The sequence below is a fragment of the Cajanus cajan genome, chromosome 7, assembly GCF_000230855.2.
Source record: "Cajanus cajan strain Asha chromosome 7, NIPB_CcT2T_4, whole genome shotgun sequence".
NCBI lineage: Eukaryota > Viridiplantae > Streptophyta > Magnoliopsida > Fabales > Fabaceae > Cajanus > Cajanus cajan.
In genome coordinates, this window is record NC_138523.1 from 53,434,134 (window position 1) to 53,450,408 (window position 16,275).

The 16,275-nt window shown below is 27.1% G+C and overlaps 2 protein-coding genes across 2 annotated transcripts; both read left to right on the forward strand.

The window, feature by feature from the left end:
- Window positions 1-9,630: 9,630 nt before the first annotated feature.
- LOC109788332 (lectin) lies at window positions 9,631-10,744 on the forward strand. Its single transcript, XM_083060083.1, has one exon. It carries the CDS (start codon window positions 9,685-9,687, stop codon window positions 10,564-10,566), a length of 882 nt encoding a protein of 293 aa, XP_082916209.1. The 5' UTR covers window positions 9,631-9,684; the 3' UTR covers window positions 10,567-10,744.
- Window positions 10,745-13,651: 2,907 nt separating this feature from the next.
- On the forward strand, window positions 13,652-14,584 carry LOC109795448 (heavy metal-associated isoprenylated plant protein 39). The gene is made up of 4 exons (XM_020354952.3): window positions 13,652-13,686; window positions 13,772-13,882; window positions 14,049-14,127; window positions 14,240-14,584. Exons 1-4 carry the CDS (start codon window positions 13,666-13,668, stop codon window positions 14,455-14,457), a joined length of 429 nt encoding a protein of 142 aa, XP_020210541.2. The 5' UTR covers window positions 13,652-13,665; the 3' UTR covers window positions 14,458-14,584.
- Window positions 14,585-16,275: the final 1,691 nt, after the last annotated feature.

Sequence of the window (16,275 nt, forward strand, 5' to 3'; positions counted from 1 at the left end):
AATATATCACAATATGATACTAATAAAAGTTAAATAAACAAAAAATATTGCATAGAAAAAAAATATACAAAAATTGATCTATCATGTATCTGTTTGAATTTTTTGCACACTCCTAATTTCAACCGTGGAAAAACCTTACAGTACTAGAGATTTATCTTTTAGTTTAGTGATGAACTTGCGATACTTTTTCAGTTATACTGTGTTGGTCGGATATGGCCTATGGAGATGAACGTTTTAGCTTGAATAGGTAGAATATTAGAGGCTTCACATTTGAATGTTTAATCGGTGCTTATTCATACTTTAGATTAAAAAAAAACTTCAAATCTTATACTTTCTATACTCCGGTGGTTTTTTTTTTTCTTTTTCCACAAGAACTATAATGATTCATATATACATGCTTATATGACTTTTCTGTTGATTACATAACAAGAATAATTATCGTGGTTAGAGTATAGCAAGGTTTTGAAAATAAACTTTAGATGGTTAATGCATTGGGTATCATACCATCTCATAAGTGTTGAGATAAAAATAAGATCCCACATCATTAGAATAAGAGAAGAAAAAAGAGTTTATAAAGTACACACAACTTCACAATGATTAGATATTGTCCACTTTGAATTTAAACACTCATAATTTTACTTTGTTCATTACCTAAAATGCCTCCTCTTTGTTCCTATAATGTGAGACCTTGTTTAGTTTATATCTCAACAATCAGAGGAACATAATTTAATTTTATTTATGAATTCTCTATTTATAGAGAAAAGTTGTGATATAATAATCAAATATTGATATTATTTTATTCTAAAAACAAAAAAAGTCTTAAAATAATAAAAACAAATTCAATCTAAATATTTGAAACATAAATAAAAGATTCCTATAAAAATGAATTTATTCTCCTAAAGATATTTAGGCATATTTCTAACACTCCACCTTGATTGAATATCTTTATCACTTAATTTGAATTTAAATTTCAAAATTTGTCTTTTCTCTTTTTGATCATTTTCTTCCTTTTATTTTTCTTATGATTTTTATTGCAATCTTTCTTGAGTATTGTTTGATTGTTTGAGACTCCTTCATTCTTTGTAACCAAATTCTCTTATTAAATTTAGCACTTGCATGCTTTGAATCCTTACATCTCCAACATATTCTTCCTTCATGTAATCCCAAATTGCTTTTGGTGATTTGAGAGTCATGATCTTGGTGAAAACATTTTGTGAGACACAAGCAAATAGACAACTTTTTGCCCTTGCCTTCTTGATTTTCCTTTCTAAATATATATTGTTGAATCTCATTCAAAATCAACACTAAAATTGCAGATATATGTTAAATATATTTATACATATATTGTATTTATGATGACACTTTTTGTTTATCACTATACATAATATTTCTTGAATGTCTTTTTTTTTTTGTGTGTGTGCTTATTTTAGACTATTTTATTTATGTAACTACTTCTAACACACTCAATTACTTATTTATGTGAACCAACATTGGTTGGTATAAGTGGTAATGACTTGTGTTTCTTAACCAAGTTGTCTAAGATTCGAATTCTGATCTTGGGTATGAAACAAACTATGTTGGGAGGAAGAATATTCACCTTGTGTGTGCTTACGATCTTCAATGGAGATTAGTCATTAATTTTGATAGTAAATATTTCGTACCAATATTATAGTTACAAAAAAAAAACTTATTTATGTGCCATTTTTTTAATTGTGCCACATGTACAAGATGTTGTTACTCTCAAATGAATGAAAAACACCACATTGCATGATTAAAAACAAGGACCAAATTAAACTTTTTTAATAATAGAGAAATCAAATTGAACCAATTAAATAAAATGAGGGTCAAAAGATTAATTTAATTTAAACTATTTTTTAATTAAAATTAAAATAAATAAATTTAAATATATAAATTAGACTTCAGAGTCATAATGCAAAATAGATTTTGATATTGAATTCTCTTTAACTATTAATAATTTCTTAAAAGAATATTAATTTTAAAATAAAGATAAAAGAAAGTTAATTGAAAGGATTATATAGTTAAAATACTTAAGTATACATATAAAAATAAAATAAAGATAGATTGAAATTGTTGTAAGAGAATTTTTCTAGTTGAATTTATTTATTTTATGATAAAGACTTTCTAGTTGAATTTAAGAATAATGAGATAATATTGAATACATTTAACTCAAAAGTGAAAATAATGTGATTTAGAGAAATTTTGTATGAGCAATATTAGTCATAATATATTTTTTACTATATTTTAAATTATAAAAAATAATTTTAATTATAGATTTTTATTATATTTATACCGTGTTAAAAAAAGTTACTAGGGTAGTTGTCCCCTTCCCTTTTGCATGTGCATCCGCCTCTACAAGTGACTACCTTATTATTGAAAAAAAATGTTATCTCTCTTATATAAAAAGAAAGTAAATATAAAAATTTCATGGGAATGTTTGGTAGAAGAAATTTATTTTATGTTTGAGAATCATGATTTACGAGAATTATAAATATCGAAAATCATGATTCTTAAGAATGATTGGATTGTATTTAGTTGATTATAAATGTTTTTGAGAAAACTATTTATGCTATTCAAAAATCAAGGTTTTTACTGCATTAGACTAAATAACGGTAATGCAATATTTTTATAATAAGAACATTTTCTTTTTAACTCGGGAATTAGATTCTCACAATTTCATGAATGCTATTTTGGCTATTAAGAAACATTTAAGTTACATATGTGTGGACTAAATTACCCTCATTTATTAATTTATAAATTAGTTTCCACAAGGCTATTCGCCAGATAACATTTTTTGCTCCAAAGCTTTCTTGTGGTAAGTTGAATGTTGATTTTCACATATTCAAAGGAGAGTTTGTAAATAAGGAAGTTATTATGGATGAGAAGCAAGCTAATGTTGTATTAAAGGTGCCTTTGGTATGAATGGGTTCTAAGAAAAAGGTGATTATTGAGCTGAATGAAGAAGCATTTGTGCTCGAGGGTGGCGTAGTGGCTAGTACTACTGAGGGAGCTTCTATTATGCACACTGCACATGAAAGTGATGTTGTTGATGCTACATTAGTGGTCAATGGATCAACGTCGAATAATGAGGGTGAAGGTTTTGGAGTTGTTGGTGGAAAAGTAGACGAGTAGATGGTGAATGACTTTCTTATTTGAAAACATTTGGTAATTGTTGGTTCATGTAATTTTTTAGACTTGTTTGAATTTGACTTGAACGATATGTCTTGAGTATTTCCTTTGTGTGTGATGTTTGTTAAAGTGTTGGTAGCTTTGAGTTAGGTGTTGTTAGCTCCAGATAGGTATTGGTAGCTTCGAGCTAGCTATTGGTAGGAATGGGTTCTAAGAAAAAGGTGATTATTGAGTTGAATGAAGAAGCATTTGTGCTCGAGGGTGGCGTAGTGGCTAGTACTACTGAGGGAGCTTCTATTATGCACACTGCACATGAAGGTGATGTTGTTGATGCTACATTAGTGGTCAATGGATCAACGTCGAATAATGAAGGTGAAGGTTTTGGAGCTGCAGGTGGAAAAGTAGGCGAGTAGATGGTGAATGACTTTCTTATTTGATAGCATTTGGTAATTGTTGGTTTATGTAATTTTTTAGACTTGTTTGAATTTGAGCTAAACGATATGTCTTGAATGTTTCCTTTGTGTGTGATGTTTGTTAAAGTGTTGGTAGCTTTGAGTTAGGTGTTGTTAGCTCCGAGATAGGTATTGGTAGCTTCGAGCTAGCTATTGGTAGTTCCGAGCAAGATGTTAAGGGCTTTGAGCAAATTTTGGTTACTCTAAGCAAGTTTTGTGATACTTAAAAAATATGTTTCCCTTATATTCTTCACATATATTGTTTTATTAGGTTTTTTATGGTGTATGATGATGATTGAAGTTAATGCATTATATATTGATTTATGATGATATATAATGGTGATCTAAGTTGTTTAGACATGTGGTGTCGATACATGTCTTCATTGAGATACAAAAAAATTAGAAGAGAGAAAAGTTGTTTTCTAAAATTTTCATACCACACTATGTGGATATCAATTATGGCACCTTGAGAGACCAAGTTAGAAATCCTTTAGTGAGTAAGTTAACTCCTAAATGGCAAAGTGTTTTAAAGGTGTTTCCTCTAGGATTTATGTGGAATAATATGGAGGTTCAGTCAATCCATATTATGAATTAAACATTATGTGATAATCAATCCATATTGATCAGAGATAATCTATATTGATGATTTAACCGTTGATAGTTAAATGTTGTTAAATGATGATAGTTCTATGTATATAGATATGGGATAATATATATAGATATTTAAGTAGTTGAATTATTGATGAACATTGGTATATTATATTTGATTGGTATCATTTGATCTGAGATAATGCATATAGATGATGATTGTGTGGTTGAATTGTTAAGCATTGGTATGATATACTTAAATGAGTCGTTAAGCATTGATATGCTCTATTTGATTGGTGTGATTTGATCTCTATAGGCATTGACATGGGTAATGCATTATGTGATGATTGTATGGTTGAATTATTGAGTATTGGTATGCTATACTTGTATTAGGGGTGTTTGTGGTTTGGTTCGATTCGGTTTTTAACTAAAAAGTCACCCGAACTGAATAACAAAAATATGTGAGATTCAGTTTGGTTCGATTTTTGTTTTTATAATATCTAAATCGAACTAAACCAATAGTTTGCGGTTCAGTTCGATTTTTGCGATTTTTTCACATTTTTTTTTGTATAGAATCATAATTACATTTTGTTGTTGTTAATTATGTGCTCTTCTCCAATACCCACACAGTAAAAAGAAAGAGTTTTTAAAAAAATAAAAAAGAAAAAGAAAAGACTCAAAAGAGAGAGACTTTCGCTCTCAAAGGAGAACATCAGTCGCGTGACACAGTCACACAAAGGTGCAGAGGTAGAGAACGGAAAAGCCGTAGAAGAGGGCACTCGGGTGAGAGAGAAGTGAACAAAGAGACAACGGCGAGCGAAGGTGCAGAGGCTAGAGGGAGAGAATGACGAAGGAGGGCACTTAGGTTAGAAGGAGAGAGGCGACATTGGTAGAGAAGACTTCTAATTTGGAAATGAGAGTGAGAGACCTAGAGTTTAACCTACACTCACAAACGCAGATGCAATCATTGGCAACACTACGATTTGGTAGGTTTTGGTTCAGTTCCAACTGATTGAACCGAAAACCGAGCTGAATTGGTCGATTCTCTGAAAAACACATCCAAAAATCCAAACTTTATCAAATTTTTTTAGTTTTCAATTTTTTTGGATCGGTTTGTCGATTTTCTTTTCGATCAGGTTCGATTTTGAACATCCCTAACTTATATGATGATGTTTAATCTATATATTCATTGAATTGGAGTAATGTATATAAATGATGTATGTTAAGATATTGATGTTGAGAATGCTATAAACATAAAAACATATTGGTAAACTTACGACTTGAGAAAATAATGTTGACACTTCAATGCACTCCTTAGTAAGTGGACCAGTTTTTTTTAACACTTATATATAAATATTTTAATATCATAAATAATTTATTATCATTTATATTTTTTTATCTCTCTTTTTCTATTAATCTATAATATCTTTTTTATAAATTCTAAAAAATAATAATAATTTTGACACAATTGAAAAGAAAATGGGGACCACGACACCTAGGTCCCCCCTCCTCTACCCGTGCGTACTATTTCAATTCAATGCAATATCCCGTGGAACTCATGTTTTTTCAATTCAATTTCATATCCAAATTTGCAGTTCTCCAGCTACCAAAAAAATTAAAATACTGACCATATAACCATACTCGTTTTATACATGTTAATAATGACTTAATTATTATTAATTTGGTTATTAAATTAGAAACATTACACTCAGTGAACTATAAATAAATCATTAGTTCCAATTTATTCAAGAACAAGTTGCAATTTAATTCTTAGAATGATATAAGAAAAATGAAAGATTATAATTTGTTCTAAACAAATTATACATAATTTTTTTTTTAAAATTCAAATAATTTCCTTAGAATAATACCCCTATTGAACCTAGGAAAAATTCAAACGAATCTCTATTTTTAAAAAATATATATATATATTTGTCATTAATTTTTCAAACTCTAAAGTCTAAACATATTTCATTACTATTAATTAATTCTTTGAACTAAGAATCGAAATATTTATTAATTTTAAGAATCTAAACAAGTTGACCAACTTAATTTACATTTATATCACTAGAAAAAGAAATCATTTCTTACCTAGCTGTTTTTCTCATTCTTAAAGTAGATAAATTTTATAATATTAACTAAATAAATATATAGTTAAAAATTAACTGAATTAATAAATTTATAATATAATTTCTCTTAATTTCTTTTTCTTAATCTCTTAATAATTTCAAACGTACTATAATATATAAAAATGATACTTAATATATGAGCAATTTCTTTGAAAAAAAGAAATGAAAAAAAAAATATATATATATATATTATAACACAAAAACGTCTTGAAAATAATATATATATATATATAATAATTATTAATTAAATAAATAATAATAATATATAAATTAATTGATTGGTTTAAATTGATTTAAATTTTAAATATATAAATTTGATATTTAAACCAATTAATATAAGATTTAATTAAATTAATTTGGTTTAAATTATTAAGTCCATCCGATTAATCTAATCCGGTGAAGATATAAAAGAAAGAGTTTCTTAGTATATCAATACAGTCTTTAAATTTTAAATGATACCACAAAAATTGTGATTTTGTAAATTATGAATTGCTGAATCACAGTTCACCAGTTTTGCGATACGCAAACAGAACTCTATACTTTGGCTTCACGTTTGTCATACTTTCACTTCAGTAATGAGTATAAGACTCAAACATGGTTTTTTCATTTATCATGATATTTAGCATTGTGTTGCAAATATAATCTCAAGTTTTACACTAGAAGTTGCTTCTCACTAACTTTTCGAGTCAGATTATTTGTTTCATATGTACCTCTAACTATGTTATTTGTTCTATGTGTACATCAAGTCATTTAGGCAATTATATACACTTTATTTACAAGTTTATAAATAATAGTGTGTCAAAAATTATTTTTTAATATATTTTGTGAAAAAAATCACTATAAACTCATATTTACTTAAATTTTTTTTTATAAAATTAAGTTAATTTAAAATGAATTCTATGAATGCTGAATGTTTATTTTAAAAATATAATTAATATTTTAGTCTGGATAATATACATGTTAAATATTTATTATATATAACTAAAATTTATAATAATTATATATTTAAATAAATATTATATTTTAATATATAAATTATATTTAAAATTTATATAAATATATTTTTAACATATAAATTATATTTTATATTTATGATAAATAATTTATATTAAAGTACAAGATTATTTTTATTATGAATAATTTATATTAAAAATATTAAAATTTAATTCATAAATAATTATCATAAATAAAAATCAAATTAAATAAATTAAAAAAATCTTAGAAATTCCCTTATAAAATTTTTTTAAAAAATATTTTTATATAATAAAAATATTAATATTTAATATATAAGAGTTTATTCATAGTTTTTAAATCAAACTCAAATAGAGGATATACCAAAAAAAATCAAACTCAAATAGAAGACTATTTTAGAAATGCAAAAAAGTACGAGTAAATGAATTTCAAGAACATTCTTTTCAAATCCAATATGAAAAACATACGAGTAAATGAATTTGACGTGCAATCTATAAAGATTGGACTAATAAACAGATGAGTCCATTTTGAGTAAATGAATTTCACGTGCAAGCTATAAAGATTGGAACTAATAAACAGATGAATCCATTTTGAGTTTTTCTCTCGTTTTCTTAGAAACTTTTTCTTAGAAACTCAGAGCATAATTACCTGCATTTATAATCCAGTAGCATGTTCGACATATATTCCTATAAAGTTAGTAATATTGTTTGGATAAACTTACATTTTTTTTTAAATAATAAATAAATAAATATTTTTTTATAAATTAAAAATTAATTTATGTATAAGTTAATTTGTAAAAAAAACTCTTTCTTAATAGTTTCTTTAAAAATATAATTTTTAACTTATAAAATAATTACTTTTGAAAAATAAACCTATAAAAAGTTTATTTCAATTTTTTTCTTATTTTTTCTTCAATAAATGTTTTTCGAGAAACTTTAAGTGTGATTAAGATTGGGAAAAAACTCCACTAAAAATAATCAACTAAATTCTTCAATAAAGAACTAACACATAATTAAAGTAAAAAAACTAATTTACACTATAAAAATTCAAAATTTTAAGATAAAAAAACAAAAATATACTACAAAATTATTAAAACTAAACTATTTAAGCATACTATTACAAAGAAAATTAATTAGAGATATAGAAAATAGAATGCTAAATAATTTAAAAAAGAAAATGAAAGAATAACATAACAAAAAAAATATAGAAATAATAAAAAATATATATATATATATAATTCAAAAATATAAAATATTATATAAATAAATTATTAAAAGTAATAAATTTAAGATAAAATTAATATGATGAAACTAGGACTATTTTGGAAATAGAAAAAAGTAGGAGCAAATGAATTCCACGTGCATTCATGAAACTCAAATAAAGGACTATTTTGGAAATGAAAAAAAGTAGGAGCAAATGAATTCCACGTGTTACGTGTATTCATGAAACTCAAATAAAGGATTATTTTGAAAATGAAAAAAAGTAGGTGCAAATGAATTCCACGTGCATTCATTTCAAACCCAATATGAAAAGTGAGTTCTATAAAGATTGGAACTGAATCCACTTTTAATTTTTCTCGTTTTCTTAGAAACTCATCGGTGCATATATAATCCAGCAGCGTTCCACATATATTCCTATATATAAAGTTCGTAATATTGTTTGGATAAACTTACATAAAGATACTTTAAAAAATAAAATAAAATAAATTTTTTATAAATTCAAAATTAATTTATGTATAAATTAATTTGTAAAAAAATTCTTTCTTTTCTTTAAAAATTTAATTTTGAACTTATAAAAAATATACATATTTTAAAAAATAAATTTATAAAAAAATTATTTTAAATTATTTTTCTTATTTTTTCTTCAAGAAATATTTTTTAAGAAACTTAATTACAAAAATAAACAATCTAGATTATTATACAATAAAAAGTAGAACAAAATTATAGAGATTAAAATTATAAGATTGTAATAATGCTATAAAAATATTGAAAGAATTAATAAATAATAGAAGTGAAAAATTAATTTACACAATAAAATTTAAAAAAAATTAAGACAAAAATAAAAATATGCTAAAAAATTACTAAAACCAAATTATTTAAGTATATAATGATACTATTACAAATAAATTACAGCATGTATAATTAAAATAGATTTAAAAAGGAAATGGAAGGATAATCTACCAAAGAAAATAAAAAAATATTATACAAATAAATTATTAAAAATAATAAATTATGGATGAAATTAGTAATTCTAACTTCTAACTATACCGATAACCCATAAATAAGGGTAGAATAGAATTTTTGTGGTGATATTCACTTCAGAATTGCTATAAATAGTTGGAAAGTTTGGAAGGAGTTTGCATCCTTGAAGTAACACAAACACACATCTACTTGAACACCATGGCTATCTCTAACAAGTCCATAATTTCCGTAATTGGGTTGGTGGCTATGTTGTTGATGGCAGTGAATAGGGTGAACTCAGCAGATTCACTCTCTTTCAGCTTCAACAGCTTTGGTCTAGACCAAAAGGATCTGATATTTCAAGGTGATGCCACTGCTTTACGCAATGCCTTACAACTCACAAGGTTAGACAGTCAATTGCAACCACTGCCTTCCAGTGTAGGGCGAGTCTTATACTCTGCCCCAATACAACTTGTTGGAGCCTTTGAAACTAGTTTCACCTTTTCCATCTCATCACCTGACACTATTCCTGGCGATGGTCTTACCTTCTTCATTGCATCACATGACACTGTCATCCCTCCTAATTCCAATGGCAAGTTCCTTGGACTCTTTCCCGGCACAAATACTGCACGCACAAACTCCTCTAATATCAACGATAACAATAACCACGACATCCATGTTGATAATCTCAAAGCATCCGACAGAGTTGTTGCTGTTGAATTTGACACTTACCCTAATCTGGATATAAGGGATCCAAACTTTGTACACATTGGAATCAATGTGAACTCTATCACTTCAGCAAGAACAGCTCAGTGGGTGTGGCGAAATGGGTTAACAGCCACTGCACGCATAAACTATAACTCTCTCACTAAAACACTCACTGCTGCTACATTCTATCCTGGCACAGGCACTGAAGTTGTCTCAATCTCTCATGCCATTGACCTTAGCACTGTCCTTCCTCAGTGGGTTAGGGTTGGATTCTCTGCTTCAACGGGACAGCATAAACAAAAAAATTCCATTCACTCTTGGGCTTTCTCTACAATCTTGAAGAACAGTAAAATTGAAGAAGAAGAAGACACCAATATTGTAAGCGTTGTGTGATTGATCAGTCACTTTCCATGTGTAGATTATGGTGTGTCAATAAAGCCAACTGTTTATGCATGCATGCATGAATGTCATGTGTAAGTAAGTTGCGCAAGCCAAATAAGGGTGATGGACTCTATAGTCCATTGTTTATGTATGTCGCAATTAATGTTATGCTACCTTATTTACTTGTTTATCTCCTTCTATATAAGAAAAAAAGGAGAAACTGTATTAATGTAGGTGGTTTTTCTTTTATAATTTTTTACAAATTAATTAGATAAAAAAATAAAAAAAATTGTGTAATATAATAAAGAGAAACTAAAAATTATGAGGTTTAGAAGTTGTTTAGTATGCATGTTTTTTGTTTTCATTTTCATTGAAAATGAAAAATTGTGATGAAAATGTGTATATTTTCATCGTTATCATTAATATTATAAGATTTCTTTATGGTTGAAATTAGGAGTGTGCAAAAAGATCAAACTAATCCATAAGATAACTTCAATTTCATTTGAAACATAAATAAAAAAATAAAATAAAAAGAATTGGACACAAGACCAATAAAAAAGTTGATAGTGAGGCTTAAAAACAAGGACAATAATCATTACGACTCAATTTAAAAGCAATGTATGCAGGGATCCAAAATGTAAAAAGCAATGGATACAAGGACCCAAAATGTAAAATTAGTGGGTGCAGGGACCCAGAATATAGAATGCATTGGGTGCAGGGATTCGATGTAGAAAGCCTTGGATGTGAGGACCCAAATTATAAAAAACAGTAGGTGCATGAACCCAAAATGTAAAAACAGTGGGCGTGAGGACCCAAAATGTAGAAAGAATTGGGCGCAGGTATCCAAAAGATAAAAGTTGTGGGTGTAGAGACCCGAAATGTTGAAAGTATTTGGCATAAGGACCCGAATTATAAAAACCAATGGGCCCAAGGACCCAATATAAAAAACATTGGACATGGGAACCCAAAAGTTTTCATAAGTATACCTCCTTTATTTTTTTTTAAAAAAAATTATAAAATATTTGTAATTTTTTTATTTTTCTAATTTTCTATTTTCATTTTTAATTTGCTACTTTTTTTTCATAATTTTTTTTCTTTTTTAGTTTTCACATACACTATTTCGTCTTCCTCTAATTTCTTATCTATTATCGAGAAAACTATACACACCTATAATATTATTGAAAACTAGTTTTACGTTTTACATGTGTGTGAAAACTAAAACCGGGAAGAGAGAAGATAAGAATAAGAAAACTGAAAGAGAAGGGGAGAGAGTAATATAAAACGAAAAGAATTAAAATTACTTACCAAAATAGGTGAGATGAAAGAAAGGTAGGAAGTACATTTAAAAATTGAAAAAATGAGGAAAGATGTATAAAAAAAAGGTACTAAATTAAATATTGTTAATGTAAAATTAAAAAATTAAAAAATATATTAAAAATATTTTAAAAAAATTAATTATTTAAAAAAAAATTGAGGTATACTTATGAAAAAAAGGAGGAGTATATATCATGAAGCAAAGATAAAAGTTATGGGCACATGGACCCGATATAGAAAGCATTGGGCACAATAACCCGAAATGTAAAAAATATTAGTGCGAAGATCCAAAATGTTGAAAGTAGTAGGTTCTAGGACCCAAATTATAAGCAAGAATGGGCATAGGAAGCATTTAGGGCTAGTAGAACTTGTGGGAACATTGGACCCATGGTAATTTTTTTAGAGGCCTAATGAAAAACATTAGGCCTATAATTTTTTTTTTCTTCTTTAACTTCCATTGGAGAAATGTGGATCGTCCAGTAAATGAAGATGTTCTTAAAAAAAAGTGAGATGTCATAACAAATTATCATCTTGAGGTTAATGCCTTTTATCTTTTTTTTATTATTTTATATATAAGTATATATATATATTTTTTTAGAAATGTTTTATTTAATATTAAAATTTTATTTTCTTGTAAATTTTATAATAATAATAATTAAATAAATGAACTTATCAAAGTAAAAAAAAAAAAAAAAAGAGTTAAATAAATGTGATATCTTTTAGTTTCCTGAAATTTAGAAAATACAAGCTGAGGCAGTTTAGTATACTCAAATTTTTTCTTTGATTAATTTTTATAATCCTTATATAATAAATATAATAATTAAAATATTCAAATAAATTGGTTTGGATGTACACCTCTGTTAATTTTACAATTTAGAACGTATAAAATGTGACAATTCATAAATTCTAAGATTTAACAAATATTTAAATAAAAAATGAACACACGACTATTTTCTACACAAAATAATTATGTGATTCTAATTCTCCATTACACATATACATAGGAGAAGGAAAATCATTCCTGTCAAACCAAAAATTAAAAAATAACAATATTGACACTTTTTTCATAATAATAATAATAATAATAATTTTAGTTTTTATAAAAATAAAATAAGCAAAATTTTTATATAAATATATTTGAGTGTCATAATTAATTTGGATAAAGTAAATATTTTAAAAGTTATAAATAGTTTGTTTAATTAATTAGAGGTAACTATTTTTATGACAAACATTGTAAGGTATTAATATTTTTCTTACATATAATCAATTTCTAAAGTCAAATTTATTTTCATAGACAACTTTTTATTATATGATTTTAAAAAATAAAAACAAAAGCAAAATTGTCCGGTTGGGTTCGTGCTATTGAAATTGGTATAAAGAAATCCTAATTTGTAGTGATATGGATTAGTATAAATTTGAATATCGCCGTTTATCTTATCACATCTATATATGCTTGTTTTGGATGACAACCAATTAATCAAAATATATGTATCTTATAAAGCAATTATTTTTTTTTTCTTTTTTCCAATCATATTTGGTTTTTAAACACATTCCTATTGATCTATTCCATGACGTGATCAAATTCTATTCCTTTTGGTAGGAAGATATAAAAAGGAAGTGATAAGGAGGAAAAAATAAAGAAAAATTAAATGGCAAGTAACACACCATAATGAACATGTCAACATTTGTCGTGTGTGCGCTATTGAGTTGTGCTATGCTGGCCAGAAATTTGCATTTAAAGTATAAGTAGGTATCATTCATTCTTTCCGACATTGTCTTTACTGTTCTTTAAATTTTATGTATCTCATTAAATATGAAGTGAGACTTATATATTTTTTATAATATGTAATAAATTTTAGTGATAATAAAATGTTTTAAAAGTTTGTGTTGCTTTTGGATGTAGCACACACAAATAAAAGAAGATATCCACAAGCAGACGCATTACCTTGTATCACAAAACAAAGGCCACAAGTTCTCAACCCTTATTCCTAGTTTTCACACAATGGAGGCACAGGTACTCATTTTCATCTTCAATTTTCTTCAGATCTTTTTTTCTTACTTTGTTTCCATTCCACATGCACATGTTCATGCTTGTTTGGTTATATTTGTAAGTATGGTTTAATTTAAAATTATTTTTGTCTACTCTTGGCATTTGGTGTCCCTCACGGGATCCAAAGCAGAAGGTGGTGTTAAAGGTTCTCACTATGATAGATGAGAAAACAAAGAAGAAAGCAATAGAAGCAGCTGCAGATATCTATGGTAATTTCATTTGTGTTTATCTTGGTAATAGATACTGTAACATGTTTTTTCTATCTGTGCCTTGGATAGATATTAATCTGTGTTAATTAAGTGTTGTTACTTTGAACAACAGGGGTTGATTCAATTGCTGCAGATGTGAAGGAACAGAAGTTAACAGTGATTGGTGAAATGGATGCAGTGGCATTGGTGAAGAAGCTGAAGAAAGTAGGGAAGGTGGATATAGTATCAGTTGGACCTGCCAAGGAAGAGAAGAAGGAAGAAAAGAAAGAGGAAAAGAAGGAAGAGAAAGCAGAAGAGAAGCCAGAAGAGAAACAGGAAGACAAAAAATAAAATACAATTTTTTTTCTTCTTTACAAATTCATCCCCCTTCTTTAATATTTTCCTATATAGATAGATACTAAGCTGCAAATTATTCATATAAATTATGAATAATGAAAAGTTTTATTGGTTCAGATGACTTTTTTGAGTATGATGGTATTAATCTCCTGCTTCTAAATTGTACCAAGAGTGTGTACAAGGCAAAACAAAATTAATGGAATAGTGAAAATCCTCTTCCATTGTGGGTCATTTTCTGTGAGCGAAGGGAAGCAAGGTCCAAAAGGGGGCTATGGGTGCACATCCATGCTTCGGTTATGCTTAGATAATTTTTTTTTTTCATAAACACCCGTAGGAAAAAAAAATCAAAACAAGTTTCTAAAAAAATTAAAATTAACTTATATGTAAAATATTTTTTTAGAAATTATCTCATTAATTTTTTCAAAATGTGTTTTCAAGTTCTGTATAGAGTATTTTAAAATATCTTTTCAACAAACGCTTTTAAGAAAAGAAAAATAAAATAATTTTTTTCATTAGTTTTTTTTAACACTAAATTTTTTTTCACAGGTTAAAATTAACTTGTACATAAATTAAAAAACATTTTGGATAAGCTGGTATGAAAAAATTTCTACAAACTAATTTATGCAAAAAAATTAAATTAAATTTACCATTTCTTTCTTATTTTCTAGAAAAGTTTATTCAAATAAACTCATGAACTAATTTTAGCTTATGAAAAATCTAATTTCTTTTTTTTTAATTATTTTTAAAGTGTTTATAGAGAAACTTATTCAAACAAGTCCTAAAATAATTTTGTGAATCATTTATTGAATAGTTTGGTTAGGTTTGACTATTAAATTTTAGAGTAAATTGCATATACACATCAAGTTTTATGAGATTATCAGATTACACACTCATACTTTTTCAACCCCTAAACTAACTCCTTAATTGCCTTAATTATTGAAAAGCTATTATACTGACGCCCTTAAATGTTTGGGGGAAAAAAACCCTGTATTTAAACGTTAAAAATAGTGTGTACAATTTTATAAAATCTAAATAAAGTGCCAGTGTAATAACTCTAAATCTTATGGCTACTAAATATATATGGTCAACAATGACACGAACGTCTATTAAATTTATGGCTGTTCTAAGTTCTAACCCGAAAGTCAAGCCAATTTTAGTTAGTTATTAATTTCAAATGTTAGGCACGCCACTGTTTAACAAGTTCCACTTCAATAAATTGTACTTGCTGACATTAAATGTTTTAAAATAGGTGGAACTACTAATACAAACTACAGGCTAAGATTGATAAATTCTGTGTGGTGAGCAAAAATATCATGAGAATTGAGAAGTACAAGACTGAAAAGGAAAATACGGGGTGGGCGAGGCAGGAGCAGGAGGTCTATGTTAAACAACAGACACGTTCTATGTATAATCGTGAATCGTAATTTCCACCATAAATCACTCATGTCTTTCTATGCTTAGAATATGTCAACAACAAACGTATGCATGACTTTTATGAGAAGGCAGGGCCTTCACTACTTCAGCCTGTGAACAGAATTCTCTTTACATGACTAGGAACAGCATCAGATCCTTCAAATCTCTGAAAGAGACATTTTGACTACTTTGACGAAAGTGGATTTGAATAATAATGGTGACTCTGAATACCTTTACTGTTGCAGCATCCGTTGCGACATGAGCAGGTTGTTGTGGCCCATTGATTTCAAAGTTTTAAAAAAAAAATTACAGAAATTATAGTTAACGTGATTATTTATATTGGAAATTCAATAGTTGAGTTTTTCTACATTCTTCTTTCCATACGCACTCATATCTGAT